We start from the raw sequence: 23,938 nt of genomic DNA on the forward strand, positions 1-23,938 counted from the left end.
CCTACGCGTTACGCCAAGTGATTATGGCTTCATCAGGGGTATGAACATCAACTCAGACATGAACTTGCTTTCTTGTAATTTCCTTCTGTGTTCTTTTCCCAATAGGCTTAAGCAGGTGGCGCCCAAACTACAAGTGAAGAACATAGGAAAAGTTAGAACCAGATATACATTCATATATACACTGGGAAAATCGTGAAGGATCAGTCAACGATTCAATTAGTTAAAACACTTCTACCCAATAAGGGTATGTGCCCACGATGCAGAAATGAAGCAGAAAATTTCTGCAGCGTTTCTGCATCTCCCTTGCCAGAAAAAATGCATGCAGATCGTGCATTTGACTCGCCCCCTGGGCCGAGGGACACCCGGAACCGGGCTTCTGGGGGTTGTAGTCTCCGTGGCGGTGACCCGGGCCCGTGGCTCAGTGTGGTCAGGCCAATGGCGGTCTTTTGTGGGGGCTTTTATGGGATAATGTCCGACTACGCCACCCGTGGATTGCGGTCAGTGCGAACCGCCGCTGCAAGGCAGACCGCTGGGGCTGATGGTGTATGCAGCTGAGGTAGTGTGACTCCCGACGGGAAGAGTGAAGCCCCAGGGCAGTGTAGTAGACGGTGGGGGTTATGGTGCACGGGCGTCCCAGTACCAGTAGTGCTGCATACGGTGAGAAAGCACAGAGACAAGGCGTTGCAGTTCAAGCTTTTTACTCACAGTTCTCATCCAGTTCACTTGTGCACAGGTAGGACCGCCCGAGCCGTGCTGCTTCCACCAGGCAGGGGGCTCGGTCAACCCCCAGGTAATTCCAGAGTGTGGCACAGGACTCCCTTCTATCCTTTCGTCAGCCGTGCCCCACCAATGACACTACTTTTGTCCAGCTGCCTCTGATCTTCTCCTGGGAGGGCTGGGTACCCACTTCCCTGACCCTATGTGGTGTGCCTTTCTAGTAGGTGTAGTAAGGGGTCGCACCACTAAATGATTGCGACCACCGGTTCTTGGTTAAGGATTAGTCGCCTCCACCAACTTGGGATCCGGTACCCTGTTCTGCCAACCCGTCACCTGTAATCTCCTGGGTCCTTAGGTTTCCTTCTGCCTTCGTGTCTCTGGGCCTCTCTTGGTGTTCTGTTCCTTCTTACTTTCCTTTCTGTTCCTTTCTGTTTCTGTCCTTTCTTCTGGCTCTGGCCTTCACTCTAGGCCTGCCTCGTGGAGCTGGGCCCAGACTGAGCCACAGCTCCCTGTCAGCCCTCCTGGTTGAACTCCTTTTCTCTTCTCCTCCTGACTGAACTGACTCTACTCGACTAAGATGAAGACACCTTATATACCTCCCTCTCTGTGTATGAGCCCAGGTGACTTCCAACCAATGGGCTCCTACCTATGCCCAGAAACCATCCCCCCCTGCTCCTACATCACTGGGTGTGCTTCCCCCTCCCCACTCCAGCCAGGGACATGATTTGTCGTGCCTGCATTACTGTACTAATGGGAGCACCGTTGAGCTGTCCCTCGGAAATGGGGTGTGTGTGATGCATGCAGCTAACCGAGCCCCGATAGCATCACTTGGAAAGTGCTTGACAACTAGGTCACACTATATAAATCCATGCAAACAGCATGGATTTATATAGTGTGACTGTAAAAAATAAAGCTATACTTACCGATCCCCTGCCGCATGTGCTGCCGCGTGTGTTGTCGCGGTCCTTCCGGGTTGCCGGCATATCGCGAGACAGCCTGCGGTCACATGATCGCGACGTCATCTCAGGTCCTGGAAGATAAGCGCTGCCGGCCGGCCCGCGAGAAGGTAAATATAAACTTTATTTATTATTTTATTCTTTTTTTCACAGGTACAATGGTACCCAGGTCTGGATGAGAGTCTTCTCTCCTCCAGAACTGGGTACCATCCGCACATAGAAACGCATATAATCCACATGTACAAACGTATAGACACGGATTATATGCGTCTCAATGCAAGTCAATGGCGGCAATTCCGCTGCGCTTCCGCAAAATTAATGAACATGCTGCGGATTTTTGAGCGCCGCAGAAACGCTGCGGAATAATCCGCAGCATGTGCATTGACATTGCGGAATGCCATTGAGGACCATGTGGTGCAGATTACCAAGCGTTTTTAATGAGTTTCCACTGCGGAAATTCCGCAGTGGAAACGCATGAAAAACGCATCGTGGGCACGCAGCCGAAAGGTCTAGATTTTAGAGTATGTGGGTTGCCTTAAAAGGGTTATATAGCATCTATAAGAACTATGTTTTTTTTACTATGTAGTATCAACAGTGTAAAAAATTGGTTTCGATGACGAATGCTTCAGCAAAGGCACATGCTTGACAGCTGCTCCATTCATTCCCTAGGTAGCTGCTCGGCTTTTTCCGGTAGACTCCCAGCGGTCATGCATCTGACCTGCGGCACATATTTTGTAACAGGGATAAAAGTTCTCCATTGGGGATAAAAATTCCCCGTTCTGCCAATTGGTGCATGTTGCATCTTTGTGGACTTAAAGATATATTTTGTGCATTTTGGTTTCATTAAATATATTGCACCATTTGGCTTTTACAGACTATTTGTTTCCCTGCACATTCAACTTTGATGTGGTCAGTGGTCTTAAACCAGCTGAGATGATGTCAGAAAAAGACATAAAAAAAGGTACTCTCCTTCTCTTGTTATAACAGTTCTCTCCTATTGAACTGTTATAATAAGCTCACTGATGGATTCTTAGACAGTGCAAGATAGAGACTACAAAAGGCAAACGGTGCAAAATTTTTAATCAAATCCAATTCCAAAAAATTATTTTTAGCTAAAAATGCATGCATTTAAGTATTTAAAAAAATTGTCTTTATTGATGGACAACCCCTATAGAGCAATTAGGGTCTATATCTGTAGCTAGTGCCGCCAACATTAGGAACCATATTTCAAATAAATGGGGTTGTCCGTGCTTTTATACTTTCTTATCACTGGTCAGTAATAGACCATGTTATACAGTCAAGGACCATGTTATACAGTTGACTTAGTCTTATGGCCACGTCACACGATAGATAATTGCTGCCAAGTATATAATGTTAAAAGGGGTTATCTAGGACTATTACATTTTTTTAACTATTGACCTAAGAACTAACAGGTAGGTAGTTGCTAACTACCAGTCTGTTGTGCCCTGCACAGATCTCTGCTGACACAGAGCGGTCACAGCAATTCAGCGGCTTCTGCTAATATCATGTCTACAGAGCAGCGGCTTCTCTTCTGCTCTGGTCTCTTGATGGATCGTGACTGCTGACGTCATGCTGATTGGCAGCCGACTCACAAGTTGCCTAACGTCGGTAGCCACGCCCCATCAACAGAGCAGCCTGGAAGAAGAAGAGCTGCTCTGTTGACTTGGAGCAGCTGAATCGCCGGCGACAGTGGTCGGTGACCTCTCCGAGCCGGCACCGGATACAACAGGCAGGTAGTTGCCACTGTTAGTAACAACCTGCCTGTTAGTTTTTAGGCTTATAGTAAAAAGATAAAATAGTCCTGGATAAACCGTTTAAAGATCCAGCAACAAACCTTCCATTCACGATCTTTCATAAGCCTGATTTTTGGTTGGTCAGTCATGTAAGATTTACAAACAGTACCATTGGGGCTTCAGGACTGGAGAACGGAGACTCCTCATGAGATCTATTTTCTTTATTGACAGCGTCATCACCATTTCTGTGCGCAAACTTCTGCTTCAAGGCTTTGGCTATAATGGCTGCAGGGTCTGTGGGTTCATTAAGTGAACATCTCTTCTTGTCTTTCCTGGTTGAGGGTTTCCCACCAGGGGATCTAAAGTGAAAAAGCAGTGAAAATAAACATCACTGCCATTCTGTAACAGACGGGCTGACAGGCTATAACTTAGCTCTTCATACAAACCACTTTTCGTTCATTGCTGCTATGTCTAATAAGATTTTTTTTTACAGACTTTTTCTAAAAAAATGAATCAATCACCTGCTATCCATTTTCTGAAAAGACTTGTCTAAGATCCTATTAGTGGGGCTAATACAGCATATTTATGATTAGGGACAGACTACTCTGAAATGTTAAACCTAATATAATTATTGAAATCATGTTTGCATAAGTTAATTTTAACTTTGCAAGTTATCACCTATCTGTGAAGCCCAGCTGTGCTTGGTATCACAGACCCAGGAGGGTGTATTGAAGGATTCCTCCACAAGAGGCCCCCATAACCATTCACACATCTCCACCTTCCACCTCAGACCACCAGAGGGAGCTCCTTAGGGAGATATATAAGGGAAGGTGGAGCCAGGCAGCAGTTAGTCTAGACTGGAGACGACAGAAAGCAAACCTGTTGTGAGAGTTCCTGCAGTGCAAAAGCCTGAGAGAGGTCAGTCTGCAGTGGAGCACGTTCTAGACTCACGTGTAGCTCAGTGAGGTGAGCTTTAGGTGTGCCGGCGCCATAAGATCGGTGAAACGCGGCACGCTGCCGTTAGTGTGAGTAGCCTATTGAGGGTCCGAGTAGGCCGAAGGCGAAGAGTAGAGAGTTAGTTCATAGGGGGCAGAGGAGCTTAACTAGCTCACCCCGAAGAAGAAGTAGTTACCGGACACCGGGTCCGAAGCTTGCCAGGATCTCCACGACCCAGTAAGATAAACTGGAATCCCTGGAGAACTACAGGTCCCAGGAGCGCTAAAGTGCTGATATGTACCAGAGCCAGGAGACACATAGGCCCCGTAGGTTGGGAGCGTGCACTCCAAGAGAAGGCCCTACCACAAGGTCAGCCAGCGCAGGACAGAGACAAAGTTAGGCCTAGCTCCAGGCAGGTCAGAAACTTACTACGCAGAAGCCAGAACCAGGAGGCCCAAAACCTGCTCATTGGGGAGGATCCGGACATACACCCTTCACCCTACAGTGCTCCGGGGAGTGCCTGAAATTCCACCAGTAAAAGGTACTGAAGTGACTATTGTGTCCGTCCCTGTTCTTGATCTGGCCCGGCGGAGTCTCTTTGTCCTGCATCCCCGTTCCTATACTGCCCTGAGGCCCAGCTCTACCTGTGGGGAGCTATACCATCAAGCTGCCTTATCACCAGCCTCAGTGGACTGCGCAGCGCTGGTGATCCTCACCAGAAGCCACAGGTGGCGTCACGAACTCTTTCTTTTACAAGACCAACCCTTTTAAAAGAGAGGCTCAGAGTACGGGCCCGGGAGCCGACCACCGCGACATCCCTAAAGGCCCGGGTACCGAGTCATCCCCATTCCCCTGGGCTAGTCATCTCTTTCCTGGCGTCGCAAACAGGATCACGTGCCCACTGCAACGACACCGTGTTTTGCCCGTTGCCACCGGGTACTGTGCGCCTTTATTTTGAACTGTGTACGAAAAGTTGTGGTGAAGATAGCCGCCATTGTTGGGCCGTTGAGCGAGAAGAAGGGCGTAACCGCGGGAAAATAAGGGGCGTACCTGCAAAAGAGCACGAAGTCCCGGACACACCCCACGCCTTGATGTCAAATCAGGAAGCGCCAGGTCCTGTACGGAGCGTCGCTGAACGCTCTGACGTAGGATGCAAGCGACGCAAGGTCCTGAAGACAACCGTCACCTGCGGAGCTGCGGCCTACCGGAAGAAAAACCAGAAGGTAGGCCACGGTTAACTAGGGGGGCGCTAAGATGTCCGTCGAACAGCAGAACGCCGACCTACCGGTCAACGTCCCCGATAATGGGCAGGCCGAAGCCGCCGCTCCACCAGCAGCGCCTGTAACACCTGTTATTCCTATGACTTTACCGTACATTCCTGGAGAAAAGTGGCTCCGCCAGTACAACGGCAAACCAGATACCCTGTCTGGATTTAAGCGGAAGATATGTGGTATTTTGGACATGTACTCTATGACCGGCAAACAAAGAGCTGCCGTTGTATTAGGACAGCTGACCGGTGCTGCGGAGCGGGAAGTGGAAACATGGTCGGCCGCAGACCGGGGATAGTGTCCGCAATATTCCAAAAACTACATACTGTCTTTGAGGACCTTACTGAGGCGGACCTCCGGATGAGGTTCTACAGCTGCTCCCAACAACCAGAGGACTATGTTCGTGACTACGCCTGGCATCTTCAAGGGGCCCTGCGGGCTCTGAACCAGGTTAGTCCGACCAGCTTTGAGAATGAGAACAAAATGCTGAAGGAACAGTTTGTCCGGGGACTGAAGTCTCCAGAGGAGAGCAGGACTGTGCGTTGGTGGTCCCTGGATCATCCAGATGCCACCTTTGACAATCTAAAGGACATGGCTATAAAAGGACTACAGCCCCTGGAGACAAATGCCATCCAATGTTACCAGGGTGGGGCAACCCCAGAGCCTGCAACGCCCACCTTTTCTCCAGTGACTGCTGAAGCTAAGGTTCCAACAACGTCCCCTAAAGACCTGGACAGTCTGCGCTCAGAGGTGCGTCAGTTGAGTAAAACCCTGACCACCGTGCTGAGTGCCCTGCAGCTGCGGACGGAGCCTGAGGGAGGAGGGAAGATCCTGCTAGCTGATAGCCCTGAGGATGTCCCCTGGATGCGGAGGAGGAGGAGGCCAACACCACCCTCGCCGAGGACCAGTGACCAACGCCGTCCACCAAGGGAACCGATCTGTTACCGATGCCATAAGACAGGACACATCGCCCTGAATTGTCCCTTAAACGAGAAAACCCTGGGTCCGAAGGCCGCCACCCAGGAGTAGACTCACCAGGTCCATCAGACTGGTACAACAGGTTCGTCGGAGGAAGACCTTTCCTGTCCATTGTATTGGACGGGATCCCGATGCATGCCCTGCTGGACACAGGATCTCAGGTAACCATCATACCTGAAGTCCTCTACAAGAGGTACTGGTCCATGGACGATCTGCGTCCGCCAGCTCCAAATTTGTCTGTATATGCATCAAATGGACTCCCCCTTAACCTACTCGGGGTTAAGAATGTGACTGTAAGGTGGGGAGAGTGGAGCTGAAGGACCAGGGACTTATTGTAGTGGAGACTAACCCTGATGACAGCAACCCATATATGGTACTAGGCACTAATGTTGTTGGTAACTGTTTGGGAGAGGTTGTGTTCTTGCTCCAAGAGATCGCTGACACTGCCAGACCGAGACAGAGGAGGGCGCTGCAGAGAGAAATCCGCGTCTTGATGTATCAACAGCAAGTACAATTAACAGATGGTGAAATCGGTAACGTGAGGGTAACAGACCCTATACCCATTGTTGTTCCCCCAATGAGTGAAATGCTCATCTGGTGTAGAGCTGCCATAGGTCTTAGAGGACAGAGCTACCAGGCGGTAGTAGAACCCCTTTGCTCTGAGCACAGACCCACGCTCTTAACCGCCAGGGGGGTGGTAGATGTACGTAATGGGAGGGTGCCTGTCCGTCTTCTTAACCTAGGGGAAGATGAGGTCAAACTGCCACGTTATGCCACTGTTGCTAAACTACATGCTGTCAACAACAACTGTATCCATGTGGCGGAGTCCTTAACTTCACCAGAAGAAGTGGAAGATAATGACCCTGCAACCCAGGTGGAGGATTGGTGTCAACAGCTCCATGTTGGGACAGACACCACTCCTGCCCATCAAAAACAGGGTGTACACCGGGTGGTTCAAGAATACTCGCAGGTGTTCAGTAAACATCCACTTGACTTTGGGAGGGTTAAGGGGGTTCAACATCATATCTCCACAGGCAACCATTCCCCAATTAAAGAACGTTATAGGCCTATACCCCCAGCTCACTACCAGAAGGCAAAAGAAATGCTGCATGACATGAGGAAGGCGGGAGTAATTAGGGATAGTTGTAGTCCCTGGGCGGCTCCCCTAGTGCTGGTTAGGAAAAAGGATGGGAGCATGAGAATGTGTGTAGATTACCGTCAAGTAAATCGCATTACACATAAAGATGCATACCCTTTACCACGCATAGAAGAGTCCCTAACTGCCTTAAAGTCTGCAAATTACTTTTCTACCCTTGACCTCACTAGTGGTTACTGGCAGGTCGCTGTGGCTGAGGAGAATCGGGAGAAGACGGCCTTCACCACCCCGATGGGACTCTGCGAGTTCAACAGCATGCCGTTTTGACTCTAAAATGCCCCCGGAACGTTCCAGAGACTGATGGAGTGCTGCCTGGGACACCGCATCTTCGAGACTGTGTTACTTTACCTGGATGACGTAATTGTGTACTCCAGAACGTACGAGGACCACCTGAAACACCTGGCAGAGGTATTTGAGTCACTGTCCCGGTACGGGATGAAGTTGAAGCCCTCAAAGTGCCACCTGCTCAAGAGAAAGGTACAGTACCTGGGGCACATTGTCAGTCCGGAAGGGGTAGCACCAGACCCGGAGAAAGTTACTGCCATCCAGAAGTGGCCGGAGCCGAAGAACCTCAAGGAGGTGCGTCAGTTCTTGGGACTAGTCGGATACTACCGGAGGTTTGTAAAGGACTACACTAAGAAGGCAGCTCCTCTGCAAGACCTCCTGGTAGGGCAGTCCCCCAAAAGCAAAAACCCTCCATTCCACTGGGGTAAAGAACAGGCTGAATCATTTCAAGAGATGAAGGAGATCCTGACAGGTGATGAGATCCTAGCCTACGCTGACTACAGCCAAACATTCCTGCTGTATACAGATGCCAGCAATGAAGGCCTGGGCACTGTCTTAAGTCAGAAGCAGAATGGCCAGGAGAAAGTCATCGCGTATGCAAGCAGGAAGCTCCGCCCGACCGAGAGGAACCCAGAGAACTATAGCAGCTTCAAGTTGGAGTTCCTGGCCTTGGTCTGGGCCATCACAGAAAAGTTCAAGCACTACCTAGCCTCCAGCAAGTTTACTGCCTACACTGACAATACCCCCTTAACTCATCTTCAAACAGCCAAGCTGGGAGCCATGGAATAGCGATGGATGGCTCGGCTGTCAAACTACCAATTCACCATAAAGTACCGGGCGGGCCGCAAGAACGCCAACGCCGATGCCCTGTCCAGGATGCCTCACCAGTCAGACACAGAAGAAGAAGTGGATGACCTGGAAGAGGTTGAACTACCTGCCTTCCACCGGAATGGGATGGCCCACGAGCTACGAGCCTCCAGGAAGCAACGCGGTAAGACGTTAAACCCCTTGCCTCACCACAGCTGGAAAGAGACCCAGGACAGCGACCCGGTTGTCAGCCGTATCAAGGAGCTGATAACCCAAGAAGGTTCCTCCCTGGAGAAGGATGCGGCTCTCCAAGCAAAGCAGCTGTGGAATGAGAGAAGCCGGCTGTTTATCTACCGTGAGAAGTTGTGCCGGAGGTACGTCAATCCCAAAACCCTCGAGATGGTGTGGCAGATAGTGGTCCCCAAGACGGACATCCAGATGGTGTTGGAGACCTACCACGATCAGGCGGGGCACTTTGGCTAGAAAAAGCTAGAGACCCTGTTGAAGTGTCGATTCTACTGGGTGGGGATGCGCAGCTTCATTGAGAGGTGGTGCAGAGACTGTGGACCCTGTAGCCTCAGAAGAAAAGACTACAGCAGCCAGAAGGCACCCCTGCAACCCATCAAGACGACTCGCCCTCTGGAGATCGTGGCCCTGGACCATGTCAAGTTGTCACCCAGTCGGTCAGGATACTCCTATGCCCTGACCATGGTGGATCACTACTCCAGGGTCCTGGTGGTCTCCCCTATCAAAGACCTGACAGCAGAGACAGCAGCTAAGACGTTCCAAGCGTACTTCTGCAGGTCCCATGGATAGCCTGGACAGGTACTGACTGACCAAGGCACGGCCTTTGAGGCTGAATTGTTCAAAGAGTTCTGCCATCTGTACGGGTATAAAAAGATCAGGACTACACCGTACCACCCCCAAACTAACGGTCTCTGTGAAAAGATGAATAACATCATCATCGATCTACTGAAGACCATACCACTAGAAGAGAGAAGCCAGTGGCCAGACCTACTACCTGACCTAGTGGATCTGTATAATCACATACCAGTAAGTTCCACCAATTGCACTCCGGCATATCTCATGCGTGCAAGACCAGGGAAGTTGCCCATGGACCTGAAGCTTGGTGTGGTAGAACCTGAAGCTGATGTGACCACTGAGGACTGGGACACGACCAGACAGGAGCAGTACAGGAGAGTCCAAGCCTGTGTCGAAGACAGTCTCACTCGGGTGAGGGATAAACAAGAGGCACAATACAACAGAAGTGCACCAGCAGAACCCTTCACACCAGGAGAAGTGGTATTGAAAAGGAAGCGGAGGAAACACAAGCTTGATGACCAGTGGGAGAGAGAACCCTACACTGTGTTGAATTCAAGGTTTGACAACAGGAAGACGTGTTTGATCAGCAAAGATGGAGGAAGAACAACTGCGACAATATCTAGGGACCACCTGAAGTTGTGTCTACATCTACTAAAGACTCAGGAAGAAGTGTCTTTCACAACCCAGGAAGAACCTAAAGAAACAGTGATACACACTGACCTTGGAGACTTCCCAGCGGATTGGCCTCAAATAGGAGGTGCAGTAATCATTCCAGTACTCCAATTCTATGAACAGCCAGAAAACCCTCCACAGCAAGTTGAACCTGTAAGTGCTGCAGAAGAGCCAGCTCAAGAAGTATCCCCAGATGAAGGATCCCCGGCAGGAGCGGAGCAAGAGGGCCCAGCCAATGGTAGACTTGCCAGTCCAAGAGAGAGGTTAAGGCAATTTTACAACATGGTTACATGTAAAACTGGTAGGGTAACTGAGGATACAGATACTGACACTCCACTAACCACAACACTATGCAGATCAGTACGCAGCACAAGAGGTAAACCTCCTGCTAGGTACACTGAGTAAAGTAGCAAAATTTCAGAGAATGTAGATAGTTACCCCTGGGGTATTGAGTATTAAATTGTAATGTATTGCGTAACTGTTTGTTTTCATGCATGCTTATCAATTTGTGCTTTTTCCTATTAATTCTTTATTTGCATAATGAACTGCATGGCTGAGGACTGTGTGCAGCCCAAAAACTCTTATTGTATATAATTGCGCTCCCTGGAGTGCCCCTTTCAGGTGACCTCAGAAGGAAAACCTATCTGGAGTGGCTCTTTTGGAGGTCCAACTCGGATCTTCATGCCCTGCAGCCACCCCAGGGCCTGCGTAGAGGGTTTAGGACAGGTCCCTCAAAACTACCAAAGTACTCTACCTTGTGAGATGGACATCCTGTATGGGAACCTCACCATAGGAGACTTGGATTCTGAGGACACTCTGTATTTGTATTGTTTCTGCAACGTTTAAGATCCGTGCCTCCCATAAAGGGAAGAGTGTTCTAGTATTGCTTATGTTTCCTATTGTTACTGTTGTTATAAAATGTACTTCAGCCCGGGAGTGCTGAGTTTAACTAGGGGGGAATGTGAAGCCCAGCTGTGCTTGGTATCACAGACCCAGGAGGGTGTACTGAAGGATTCCTCCACAAGAGGCCCCCATAACCATTCACACATCTCCAACTTCCACCTCAGACCACCAGAGGGAGCTCCTTAGGGAGATATATAAGGGAAGGTGGAGCCAGGCAGCAGTTAGTCTAGACTGGAGACGACAGAAAGCAAACCTGTTGTGAGAGTTCCTGCAGTGCAAAAGCCTGAGAGAGGTCAGTCTGCAGTGGAGCACGTTCTAGACTCACGTGTAGCTCAGTGAGGTGAGCTGTAGGTGTGTCGGCGCCATAAGATCGGTGAAACGCGGCACGCTGCCGTTAGTGTGAGTAGCCTATTGAGGGTCCGAGTAGGCCGAAGGCGAAGAGTAGAGAGTTAGTTCATAGGGGGCAGAGGAGCTTAACTAGCTCACCCCGAAGAAGAAGTAGTTACCGGACCCCGGGTCCGAAGCTTGCCGGGATCTCCACGACCCAGTAAGATAAACTGGAATCCCTGGAGAACTACAGGTCCCAGGATCGCTAAAGTGCTGATACGTACCAGAGCCAGGAGACACATAGGCCCCGTAGGTCGTGAGCGTGCTCTCCAAGAGAAGGCCCTACCACAAGGTCAGCCAGCGCAGGACAGAGACAAAGTTAGGCCTAGCTCCAGGCAGGTCAGAAACTTACTACGCAGAAGCCAGAACCAGGAGGCCCAAAACCTGCTCATTGGGGAGGATCTGGACATACAACCTTCACCCTACAGTGCTCCTGGGAGTGCCTGAAATTCCACCAGTAAAAGGTACTGAAGTGACTATTGTGTCCATCCCTGTTCTTGATCTGGCCCGGCGGAGTCTCTTTGTCCTGCATCCCCGTTCCTATACTGCCCTGAGGCCCAGCTCTACCTGTGGGGAGCTATACCATCAAGCTGCCTTATCACCTGCCTCAGTGGACTGCGCAGCACTGGTGATCCTCACCAGAAGCCACAGGTGGCGTCACAAACTCTTTCTTTTACAACACCAACCCTTTTAAAAGAGAGGCCCAGAGTACGGGCCCGGGAGCCGACCACCGTGACATCCCTAAAGGCCAGGCTAAAGGCCCGGGTACCGAGTCATCCCCATTCCCCTGGGCTAGTCATATCCACAGGATAAGCCTGCTGATCGCAGGAGGTCCGCATGGAAGACCCCCACCATGAATGGGGCTTGGAAGAGACACATTATATTTGAGCCTTCTCAAGCATTCACGCCACTGCTACATTCATTATATGTGGGACTTCCAGAGAAGGGTACAGCATTGTTAACCCCATTCATGACCTTGCAATTTTCTGTTTTTGCCCTTTCATTTTTTTCTACTCTTATTCCCAGAGCCAAGTTTTTTATTTTTTGTCAATATACAGTACAGACCAAAAGATTGACACACCTTCTCATTTAAAGATTTTTCTGTTTTTTCATGACTATGAAAATTGTACATTCACACTGAAGGCATCAAAACTATGAATTAACACATGTGAAATTATATACCTAACAAAAAAGTGTGAACCAACTGAAAATATGTCTTATATTCTAGGTTCTTCAAAGTAGCCACCTTTTGCTTTGATGACTGCTCTGCAAACTCTTGGCATTCTCTTGATGAGCTTCAAGAGGTAGTCACCGTCAATGGTTTTCACTTCACAGGTGTGCCCTGTCAGGTTTAATCAGTGGGATTTCTTGCCTTATAAATGGGGTTGGGACCATCAGTTGTGTTGTGAAGAAGTCTGGTGGATACATAGCTGATAGTCCTACTGAATAGACTGTTAGAATTTTTATTATGGCAAGAAAAAAGCAGCTAAGTAAAGAAAAACGAGTGGCCATCATTACTTTAAGAAATGAAGGTCAGTCAGTCCGAAAAATTGGGCAAACTTTGAAAGTGTCCCCAAGTGCAGTTGCAAAAACCATCAATCGCTACAAAGAAACTGGCTCGCAAAAAAGAAGCAAGACAAAAATATATCTCATACCCTACCATAATTATATATAAATGTAAAGCAAAATTGCATAATAAATATAGGGTACTTAGTGAACTATTTTTGATCAAAAAAAGTATACAAGCCGTCCCACCAGCGGCAAGGTGACCCTAAATTGGGACGGTACCTATACTGCCTATATTAAAAACCTTACTGTATATCAAAGTTGAAGTAATGCATATAAAAGGGTAGACAAATAGGACCGGGTCCCAACTCCAGACCACCTAGGCCTGTGGTAAGCTACATATATACCAATCAGCTCAACAAAGGGCATGCCACACCCTTAAATTGCACAGAATGCAAACAAGTCAAAAAACCAGACAATGTGAACTGAGGTCTAAGATGGCAGACATACAAGAAACAGAGGCATGTTCACACTAGCAAAAAAGAAGCAAGACAAAAATATATCTCATACCCTACCATAATTATATATAAATGTAAAGCAAAATTGCATAATAAATATAGGGTACTTAGTGAACTATTTTTGATCAAAAAAAGTATACAAGCCGTCGCACCAGCGGCAAGGTGACCCTAAATTGGGACGGTACCTATACTGCCTATATTAAAAACCTTACTGTATATCAAAGTTGAAGTAATGCATATAAAAGGGTAGACAAATAGGACCGGGTCCCAACTCCAGACCACCTAGGCCCGTGGTAAGCTACATATATACCAATCAGCTCAACAAAGGGCATGCCACACCCTTAAATTGCACAGAATGCAAACAAGTCAAAAAACCAGACAATGTGAACTGAGGTCTAAGATGGCAGACATACAAGAAACAGAGGCATGTTCACACTAGCAAAAAAGAAGCAAGACAAAAATATATCTCATACCCTACCATAATTATATATAAATGTAAAGCAAAATTGCATAATAAATATAGGGTACTTAGTGAACTATTTTTGATCAAAAAAAGTATACAAGCCGTCCCACCAGCGGCAAGGTGACCCTAAATTGGGACGGTACCTATACTGCCTATATTAAAAACCTTACTGTATATCAAAGTTGAAGTAATGCATCTAAAAGGGTAGACAAATAGGACCGGGTCCCAACTCCAGACCACCTAGGCCCGCGGTAAGCTACATATATACCAATCAGCTCAACAAAGGGCATGCCACACCCTTAAATTGCACAGAATGCAAACAAGTCAAAAAACCAGACAATGTGAACTGAGGTCTAAGATGGCAGACATACAAGAAACAGAGGCATGTTCACACTAGCAAAAAAGAAGCAAGACAAAAATATATCTCATACCCTACCATAATTATATATAAATGTAAAGCAAAATTGCATAATAAATATAGGGTACTTAGTGAACTATTTTTGATCAAAAAAAGTATACAAGCCGTCCCACCAGCGGCAAGGTGACCCTAAATTGGGACGGTACCTATACTGCCTATATTAAAAACCTTACTGTATATCAAAGTTGAAGTAATGCATATAAAAGGGTAGACAAATAGGACCGGGTCCCAACTCCAGACCACCTAGGCCCGTGGTAAGCTACATATATACCAATCAGCTCAACAAAGGGCATGCCACACCCTTAAATTGCACAGAATGCAAACAAGTCAAAAAACCAGACAATGTGAACTGAGGTCTAAGATGGCAGACATACAAGAAACAGAGGCATGTTCACACTAGCAAAAAAGAAGCAAGACAAAAATATATCTCATACCCTACCATAATTATATATAAATGTAAAGCAAAATTGCATAATAAATATAGGGTACTTAGTGAACTATTTTTGATCAAAAAAAGTATACAAGCCGTCCCACCAGCGGCAAGGTGACCCTAAATTGGGACGGTACCTATACTGCCTATATTAAAAACCTTACTGTATATCAAAGTTGAAGTAATGCATATAAAAGGGTAGACAAATAGGACCGGGTCCCAACTCCAGACCACCTAGGCCCGTGGTAAGCTACATATATACCAATCAGCTCAACAAAGGGCATGCCACACCCTTAAATTGCACAGAATGCAAACAAGTCAAAAAACCAGACAATGTGAACTGAGGTCTAAGATGGCAGACATACAAGAAACAGAGGCATGTTCACACTAGCAAAAAAGAAGCAAGACAAAAATATATCTCATACCCTACCATAATTATATATAAATGTAAAGCAAAATTGCATAATAAATATAGGGTACTTAGTGAACTATTTTTGATCAAAAAAAGTATACAAGCCGTCCCACCAGCGGCAAGGTGACCCTAAATTGGGACGGTACCTATACTGCCTATATTAAAAACTTTACTGTATATCAAAGTTGAAGTAATGCATATAAAAGGGTAGACAAATAGGACCGGGTCCCAACTCCAGACCACCTAGGCCCGTGGTAAGCTACATATATACCAATCAGCTCAACAAAGGGCATGCCACACCCTTAAATTGCACAGAATGCAAACAAGTCAAAAAACCAGACAATGTGAACTGAGGTCTAAGATGGCAGACATACAAGAAACAGAGGCATGTTCACACTAGCAAAAAAGAAGCAAGACAAAAATATATCTCATACCCTACCATAATTATATATAAATGTAAAGCAAAATTGCATAATAAATATAGGGTACTTAGTGAACTATTTTTGATCAAAAAAAGTATACAAGCCGTCCCACCAGCGGCAAGGTGACCCTAAATTGGGACGGTACCTATACTGCCTATATTAAAAACCTTGCCGCAAGGTTCTTTTTTGCTAATGTGAACATGCCTCTGTTTCTTGTATGTCTGCCATCTTAGACCTCAGTTCACATTGTCTGGTTTTTTGACTTGTTTGCATTCTGTGCAATTTAAGGGTGTGGCATGCCCTTTGTTGAGCTGATTGGTATATATGTAGCTTACCACGGGCCTAGGTGGTCTGGAGTTGGGACCCGGTCCTATTTGTCTACCCTTTTATATGCATTACTTCAACTTTGATATACAGTAAGGTTTTTAATATAGGCAGTATAGGTACCGTCCCAATTTAGGGTCACCTTGCCGCTGGTGGGACGGCTTGTATACTTTTTTTGATCAAAAATAGTTCACTAAGTACCCTATATTTATTATGCAATTTTGCTTTACATTTATATATAATTATGGTAGGGTATGAGATATATTTTTGTCTTGCTTCTTTTTTGCTAGTGTGAACATGCCTCTGTTTCTTGTATGTCTGCCATCTTAGACCTCAGTTCACATTGTCTGGTTTTTTGACTTGTTTGCATTCTGTGCAATTTAAGGGTGTGGCATGCCCTTTGTTGAGCTGATTGGTATATATGTAGCTTACCACGGGCCTAGGTGGTCTGGAGTTGGGACCCGGTCCTATTTGTCTACCCTTTTATATGCATTACTTCAACTTTGATATACAGTAAGGTTTTTAATATAGGCAGTATAGGTACCGTCCCAATTTAGGGTCACCTTGCCGCTGGTGGGACGGCTTGTATACTTTTTTTGATCAAAAATAGTTCACTAAGTACCCTATATTTATTATGCAATTTTGCTTTACATTTATATATAATTATGGTAGGGTATGAGATATATTTTTGTCTTGCTTCTTTTTTGCTAGTGTGAACATGCCTCTGTTTCTTGTATGTCTGCCATCTTAGACCTCAGTTCACATTGTCTGGTTTTTTGACTTGTTTGCATTCTGTGCAATTTAAGGGTGTGGCATGCCCTTTGTTGAGCTGATTGGTATATATGTAGCTTACCACGGGCCTAGGTGGTCTGGAGTTGGGACCCGGTCCTATTTGTCTACCCTTTTATATGCATTACTTCAACTTTGATATACAGTAAGGTTTTTAATATAGGCAGTATAGGTACCGTCCCAATTTAGGGTCACCTTGCCGCTGGTGGGACGGCTTGTATACTTTTTTTGATCAAAAATAGTTCACTAAGTACCCTATATTTATTATGCAATTTTGCTTTACATTTATATATAATTATGGTAGGGTATGAGATATATTTTTGTCTTGCTTCTTTTTTGCTAGTGTGAACATGCCTCTGTTTCTTGTATGTCTGCCATCTTAGACCTCAGTTCACATTGTCTGGTTTTTTGACTTGTTTGCATTCTGTGCAATTTAAGGGTGTGGCATGCCCTTTGTTGAGCTGATTGGTATATATGTAGCTTACCACGGGCCTAGGTGGTCTGGAGTTGGGACCCGGTCCTATTTGTCTACCCTTTTATATGCATTACTTCAACTTTGATATACAGTAAGGTTTTTAATATAGGCAGTATAGGTACCGTCCCAATTTAGGGTCACCTTGCCGCTGGTGGGACGGCTTGTATACTTTTTTTGATCAAAAATAGTTCACTAAGTACCCTATATTTATTATGCAATTTTGCTTTACATTTATATATAATTATGGTAGGGTATGAGATATATTTTTGTCTTGCTTCTTTTTTGCTAGTGTGAACATGCCTCTGTTTCTTGTATGTCTGCCATCTTAGACCTCAGTTCACATTGTCTGGTTTTTTGACTTGTTTGCATTCTGTGCAATTTAAGGGTGTGGCATGCCCTTTGTTGAGCTGATTGGTATATATGTAGCTTACCACGGGCCTAGGTGGTCTGGAGTTGGGACCCGGTCCTATTTGTCTACCCTTTTATATGCATTACTTCAACTTTGATATACAGTAAGGTTTTTAATATAGGCAGTATAGGTACCGTCCCAATTTAGGGTCACCTTGCCGCTGGTGGGACGGCTTGTATACTTTTTTTGATCAAAAATAGTTCACTAAGTACCCTATATTTATTATGCAATTTTGCTTTACATTTATATATAATTATGGTAGGGTATGAGATATATTTTTGTCTTGCTTCTTTTTTGCTAGTGTGAACATGCCTCTGTTTCTTGTATGTCTGCCATCTTAGACCTCAGTTCACATTGTCTGGTTTAAAGAAACTGGCTCGCATGAGGACTTCCCCAGGAAAGGAAGACCAAGAGTCACCTCTGCTTCTGAGGATAAGTTTATCCGAGTCACCAGCCTCAGAAATCACAGGTTAACAGCAGCTCAGATTAGAGACCCGGTCAATGCCACACAGAGTTCTAGCAGCAGACACTTCTCTTCAACAACTGTTAAGAGGAGACTTTGGGCAGCAGGCCTTCATGGTAAAATAGCTGCTAGGAAATCACTGCTAAGGACAGGCAACAAGCAGAAGAGACTTGTTTGGGCTAAAGAACACAAGGAATGGACATTAGACCAGTGGAAATCTGAGCTTTGGTCTGATGAGTCCAAATTTGAGATCTTTGGTTCCAACCACCGTGTTTTTGTGCGACGCAGAAAAGGTGAAAGAATGGACTCTACATGCCTGGTTCCCACCGTGAAGCATGGATGAGGAGGTGTGATGGTGTGGGGGTGCTTTGCTGGTGACACTGTTGGGGATTTATTCAAAATTGAAGGCATACTGAACAAGCATGGCTATCACAGCATCTTACAGCGGCATGCTATTCCATCTGGTTTGCGTTTAGTTGGACCATCATTTATTTTTCAACATGACGATGAACCCAAACACACCTCCAGGCTGTGTAAGGGCTATTTGACCAAGAAGGAGAGTGATGGGGTGCTACACCAGATGACCTGGCCTCCACAGTCACCAGACTTGAACCCAATCAAGATGGTTTGGGGTGAGCTGGACCGCAGAGTGAAGGCAAAAGGGCCAACAAGTGCTAATCATCTCTGGGAATTCCTTCAAGATTGTTGGAAGACCATTTCCGGTGACTACCTCTTGAAGCTCATCAAGAGAATGCCAAGAGTGTGCAAAGCAGTTATCAAAGCAAAAGGTGGCTACTTTGAAAAACCTAGAATATAAGACATATTTTCAGTTGTTTCACACTTTTTTGTTAAGTATATAATTCCACATGTGTTAATTCATAGTTTTGATGTCTTCAGTGTGAATGTACAATTTTCATAGTCATGAAAATACAGAAAAATCTTTAAATGAGAAGGTGTGTCCAAACTTTTGGTCTGTACGGTACCTTTTTTTTTTGCGGGACAAGTTGTTCTTTTGATTGACATCATTTATTTTACCATATCGTGTACTGGAAAACGGGAAAAAAATTCCAAGTGCGGTGAAATTGCAAAAAAGTGCATTTCCACAATTGTAATTTTTTTTTTTTATTTACCATGTTCACTAAATGCTAAAGCTGACCAGCCATTATGATTCCCAGGTCAGTACGAGTTCATAGATACCAAACATGTATTGGTTCTTTTATATGTGAGTGGTGAAAAAAAAAATCAGAAGTTTGTAAAAAAAAAATTAAAAAAAATCGCTTATGTCGCCATTTTCCGAGACCCGTAGCATCTCCATTTTTCGGGTCTAGGGCCAGGTTAGGGCTTATTTTTTGCGCCCTCAGCGGACGTTTTTATTTATATAATTTTGAGGTAGATACAATGTTTTGATCGCCTGTTATGTTTGCGGAGGCAAAAAAAGAAAAACATAATTCTGGAGTTTAGATTTTTTTTGTCGTTACGCCGTTTACCGATCTGATTAATTTACTTTATATTTTGATAGATCGGAGATTTCTGAATACAGCGATACCAAATATGCGTATATTTTTTTAATGGTTTTATTTTCAATAGGGCAAAAGGGCGTGATTTAAACCTTTATGTTTTTTAAAACTTTTTTTACTTTTTACTGGCAGCAATAGTCCTCTTAGGAGACTTGAAGCTGCAATCATCTGATTACCTGTGCTACACATAGCAGGGCTTCAGCACTGCTATGTATAGCAGAAATCACAATCTCCTATGAATGCCGGCCACAGGGGATCTACAATGACAGCCAGGGGTCTTCTGCAGACCCCCGGCTGTCATGACAACACATTGGCACCCCGCAATCACATGACAGGGACGCCTATGGGTGTGTCTTGTGACGAGCTTCTGGCAGGTGTGTATTAAATGCCACTGCTAGTGATTGACAGCGGTATTTAACTGGTTAACAGCTGCGGGTGGATCTCGGATCCGACTGCGGCTGTTAAAGGCACATGACAGCTCATGAGATCAGCAGTCATGTGCAGGGAAAGATGCAGGCTCAGTGACAGATTTTTTTTTTTTTTACAGTTTTCTCCTTCATTCTATTTCACGCATGTCTGTAATAAAAAATATATATTTAAAGAAAATCTATAAAATGACCTTTCGACCGCCCGAAGCTTGATGGAATTCATGCCTTTTAACACATCCATCATACTGGGGAGCTGATCCACACTGCCTTTCTCTGAAGCCTCACTTTCCGTCGGGCTGCATTTGTGAGAAGCTTTACGTTCTCTTATAATATCAAGTGCAGATTTTAGTTGGGAAGATGGGACTGGGGGTGGTGGAGGAGGAGGAGGAGGAGGAGGAGGAGGGGGCAGCGGAGCTACTGGGGTTGTAAATTGCAAAAACTGTGCGGAAAGTGGTGGAGAAGCTGAAGATGGGGGTGAGAGGGCATTACCTGGGCAGCTAAATGAGCACATTGATTCTGTATCTGAGAAACAAAAACGAGATCAAATCATACCAAATACATAGCAAAAGCTTGACCTGTTTAACCCATTAAGTGATTTATAAGGATTACAAAAACAATGGCTTACGAGACTGTGCGGCTTGTGACGGTTGTAGGGCAACAATGGCAGCAATCTGTACTCTCTGCTGCAGCAGCTCATCTTCCAAAGCTGAAAGGCATGATCGTCTGCAGGAAGGAGACTCTTTTCACACACTCTCCTGGCCAACATCATAGTCAGAAATCCTGAGTCTGAATTATTCGGGTCCATTGACTTGTTGGATGGAAGATCGTGTCTGATGTTACTAAAGGGAATCTGTCACCAGGTTTATGCTACCTCATCTGAGAGCAGCATGATGTGGGGGCCGAGACCCCGAATCCAGTGATGTTACTGGGCTCCTTGCTGTAGTTTTGATAAATCATTGTGACGCGCCCCCTGGGCCATGTTGTGCTGCGTTGCGCATGCGGGGGATACCCGGAGCCGGATCTGACAGGGGTAGTAGTCCTCGTGGCGGTGACCCGGTCCGTGCCCAGGGTGGTCAAACTAAGAGGCAGTGCTCGGCATTAAGATGTTATAGAGTTCGACTACGCCACCCGTTGATTGCAGCTATGAAGCCGCCGCTGCAGGGCAGACCGCTGAGGCCGGTGGTGTGGTTGTGCAGCGTGGATGGTATAACCCCCAACGGGAGAGGTATAGCCTCAGGGCAGCTGGTGAAGCAGGGAATGATGATAGTGGTAGTGGTGTGACAAGGAAGCTCAGAGACGTGCATTGCAGTTTTCACAGCTTTACTCACAGTTGGTATTCAGATCACTTCGGCCAAGAGTGACCACCCGAGCCGTGCTGCGTCCACCAGGTGCGGGACTCGGCCAACTCCCAGGCAGTTCCAGAGCGTGGTCCTGAGCTCCCCTCTCTTCCTTCCTACTGGCCGTCCCCACCAGGGATCCACCTTTGTCCAGCTCCCTCGAGCCTTCTGGTGGTGAAACCTTTCCCGGCTTCCCTGACCCTATACGTGGTATGCCTTCCTGGTGGATATGGCGAGGGGTCGCGCCAAAACTTGTCCACGACCTCCGGTTCCTGGCTGAGGATAATTGGCCTCCACCAGTTTGGGATCCGGTACCCTGTTCTGCCAACCCTTCACCCGTTAACTCGTGGGATCTCAGGGTTCCCTCTTCTCTTGCATCTCTGGGCCTCTCCTGGTGTTTCTGTTCCTCCTTCTTCTCCTTTCTCTCTCTCTCTGCTTCAGGCCTCCTCTCCAGGCCTGGCTCTGGAGCTGGGCCCAGACTGAGCCACAGCTCCCTGTCAGCCCTCTCTGGCTGAGCTCCTCTCTGCACAGAGCAGACCAAAAAGACCTTGTCCTAAGATGGTGCCCACCTTATATACTCCCTCTGACACCTGAGCCCAGGTGACAAGCACCCAATGGGCTCCTACCTATGCCCAGAGTCCCTCCCCTATCTGCTCCTACACCACTAGGATGTTCCTCCCCCCTCCCCACTCCAGCCGGGGACAGAAGCTGTCGTACCTGCACATCTATCTGGTGGGAGTACCGTTGGTCTGTCCCCCGGAAATGGGGTGAGTGTGGTGCATGCAGCTAACTGAGCCCAGTTCCACACTCCATCCTTACCCGGGAGTGGAATACCACACCTCTGGATCGAGGTGCAATACCCCTGTAGCAGCCGAGTCCTCGGGGTGCTACAATTGTGTTATCTGCTGCAGCTCTGCTAGTCCTCTCAATGATCAGCTCCTGCTATGCAGTCCTTAATATTCATGAGCTCAGGCTAACCATGTCCCTCTCCACTGTCAGCGTTGTCTATGCACAGTGTAGACAGAAAGCTGTAAATCAGTGGTGCAGGCAGGGCTGTGGAGTCGGTAAGCCAAACCTCCGACTCCTCAATTTCCATGACACCGACTCCAACTCTGACTCCAACACCCTCATACATGGCTCATGTTTAAGAGATAAATTTACTGTAGCACAGATTCATCTCAGCTAAAAGTCTAGACCCTTAGATCAAGAATAGGACAGACATTTATAGGACATTTCATAACTTTCCCAAATCCTTATGAAATAATATTCTCCACAAACTGCATTGAACTACTACACCCAATTTGTTATATATTTTAGGAGTCGGAGTCGGTCCATTTTATCACGACTCCGACTCCACAGCTCTGGGTGCAGGTGGGGTTAGACTGAGCTCATACAATATGGGAGAAGACAATCAGAGCTCACCAGAAGTAAGAAGTATCTTGGTATATTTATTTGTCTTATTAGTCACACCAAACGAAGCAGCACAATAACAGGAAATGGTCGGCACCTGCATGCACCCACGCTCTCCTGTAACAGGTCAGCTGCTATTTTTTAGCCAACAAAAATACCAAGACCCTTATGGTGAGTGTCATCTTTCTTCTCCCATATTGTATTACTGGGCCATTTACTATTGTCACTGAGCATCATCTATGTAATTACCTGACAGAGGCCATAATGATAATTGATCAGTGTCATATATACTCAAGCCGTTACAGTAGTAGCCTAACCAGTGTCTACACATACTTACATATATATATTGTAAGGCAGTGCTAGTCATCACGCTGGGGGACCCTCGCTTCACCGGGTCAATTAAAGCACACATGCAACGTTTTCCAGTAACATGAAATCCAGCAGTTTATTACACTTCATAACTGCTTATCACACAGTCCATCTCAGTGGCTCACTGGCATGTTTACACACATAACATCCAAGAGCCTTTCAAGTGGCAGACAGGCCCACTTGGCTCCAGTTACAGCCTTCAGCCAAGTAACTATATCAATGTCCATATAACGCACCACTTTTACCTTTTGCCGGGTCTAGCGGTTTCCATCAGATTTGTTCTGCCACAGCTGTGGCTTTACGGCTTCCCAGATGGGGGTCTCCAGCCCTCTTACCTTCCAAGGCTACTGGCATCTCTTTGCACACACAAGGAAACCAGCCTCTGCCTTTCAGGACTCTTGTCTTCCAAGCCTCTTGCCCTCCAAGGCTACTGGCATCTCTTATACACAAGGATCCTGCCTTTGCCTTTCAGGCTTCACCCGGCTTCACTAGGCCTCACACTCTAATGGTGTCCCACACACGGGGAACAGGCCTCATGCCTTTCACACCCTGTTTCAAAAGCACCAAGATTTATATATCCTCCAGTGCACACAGGTCCTGTGCTGAT

The 23,938-nt window shown here is 46.6% G+C and overlaps 1 protein-coding gene across 1 annotated transcript; it reads right to left on the reverse strand.

The window, feature by feature from the left end:
* Positions 1-52: 52 nt before the first annotated feature.
* On the reverse strand, positions 53-23,225 carry LOC141238547 (mitochondrial fission regulator 2-like). The gene is made up of 5 exons (XM_073668444.1): positions 23,212-23,225; positions 20,841-20,938; positions 20,407-20,737; positions 3,597-3,786; positions 53-127 (listed from the first exon to the last, which is right to left on the reverse strand). The coding sequence occupies exons 1-5, from the start codon at positions 23,223-23,225 to the stop codon at positions 53-55; spliced, it is 708 nt and encodes a 235-aa protein (XP_073524545.1).
* Positions 23,226-23,938: the final 713 nt, after the last annotated feature.

Source organism: Phyllobates terribilis, unplaced genomic scaffold (genome assembly GCF_046119375.1).
Source record: "Phyllobates terribilis strain yellow unplaced genomic scaffold, ASM4611937v1 Scaffold_759__1_contigs__length_708465, whole genome shotgun sequence".
NCBI classification, from domain to species: Eukaryota; Metazoa; Chordata; class Amphibia; order Anura; family Dendrobatidae; genus Phyllobates; species Phyllobates terribilis.

Bases quoted from the DNA above. Each gene is read 5' to 3' on its own strand.
- LOC141238547 (XM_073668444.1), bottom strand. The intron at 20,738-20,840 runs GTAAGCCATTGT...TTTGTTTCTCAG, and splicing joins GTCACAAGCCGCACAGTCTC to ATACAGAATCAATGTGCTCA. The intron at 128-3,596 runs GTACTGTTTGTA...CTTCACTTGTAG, and splicing joins CCAGTCCTGAAGCCCCAATG to TTTGGGCGCCACCTGCTTAA.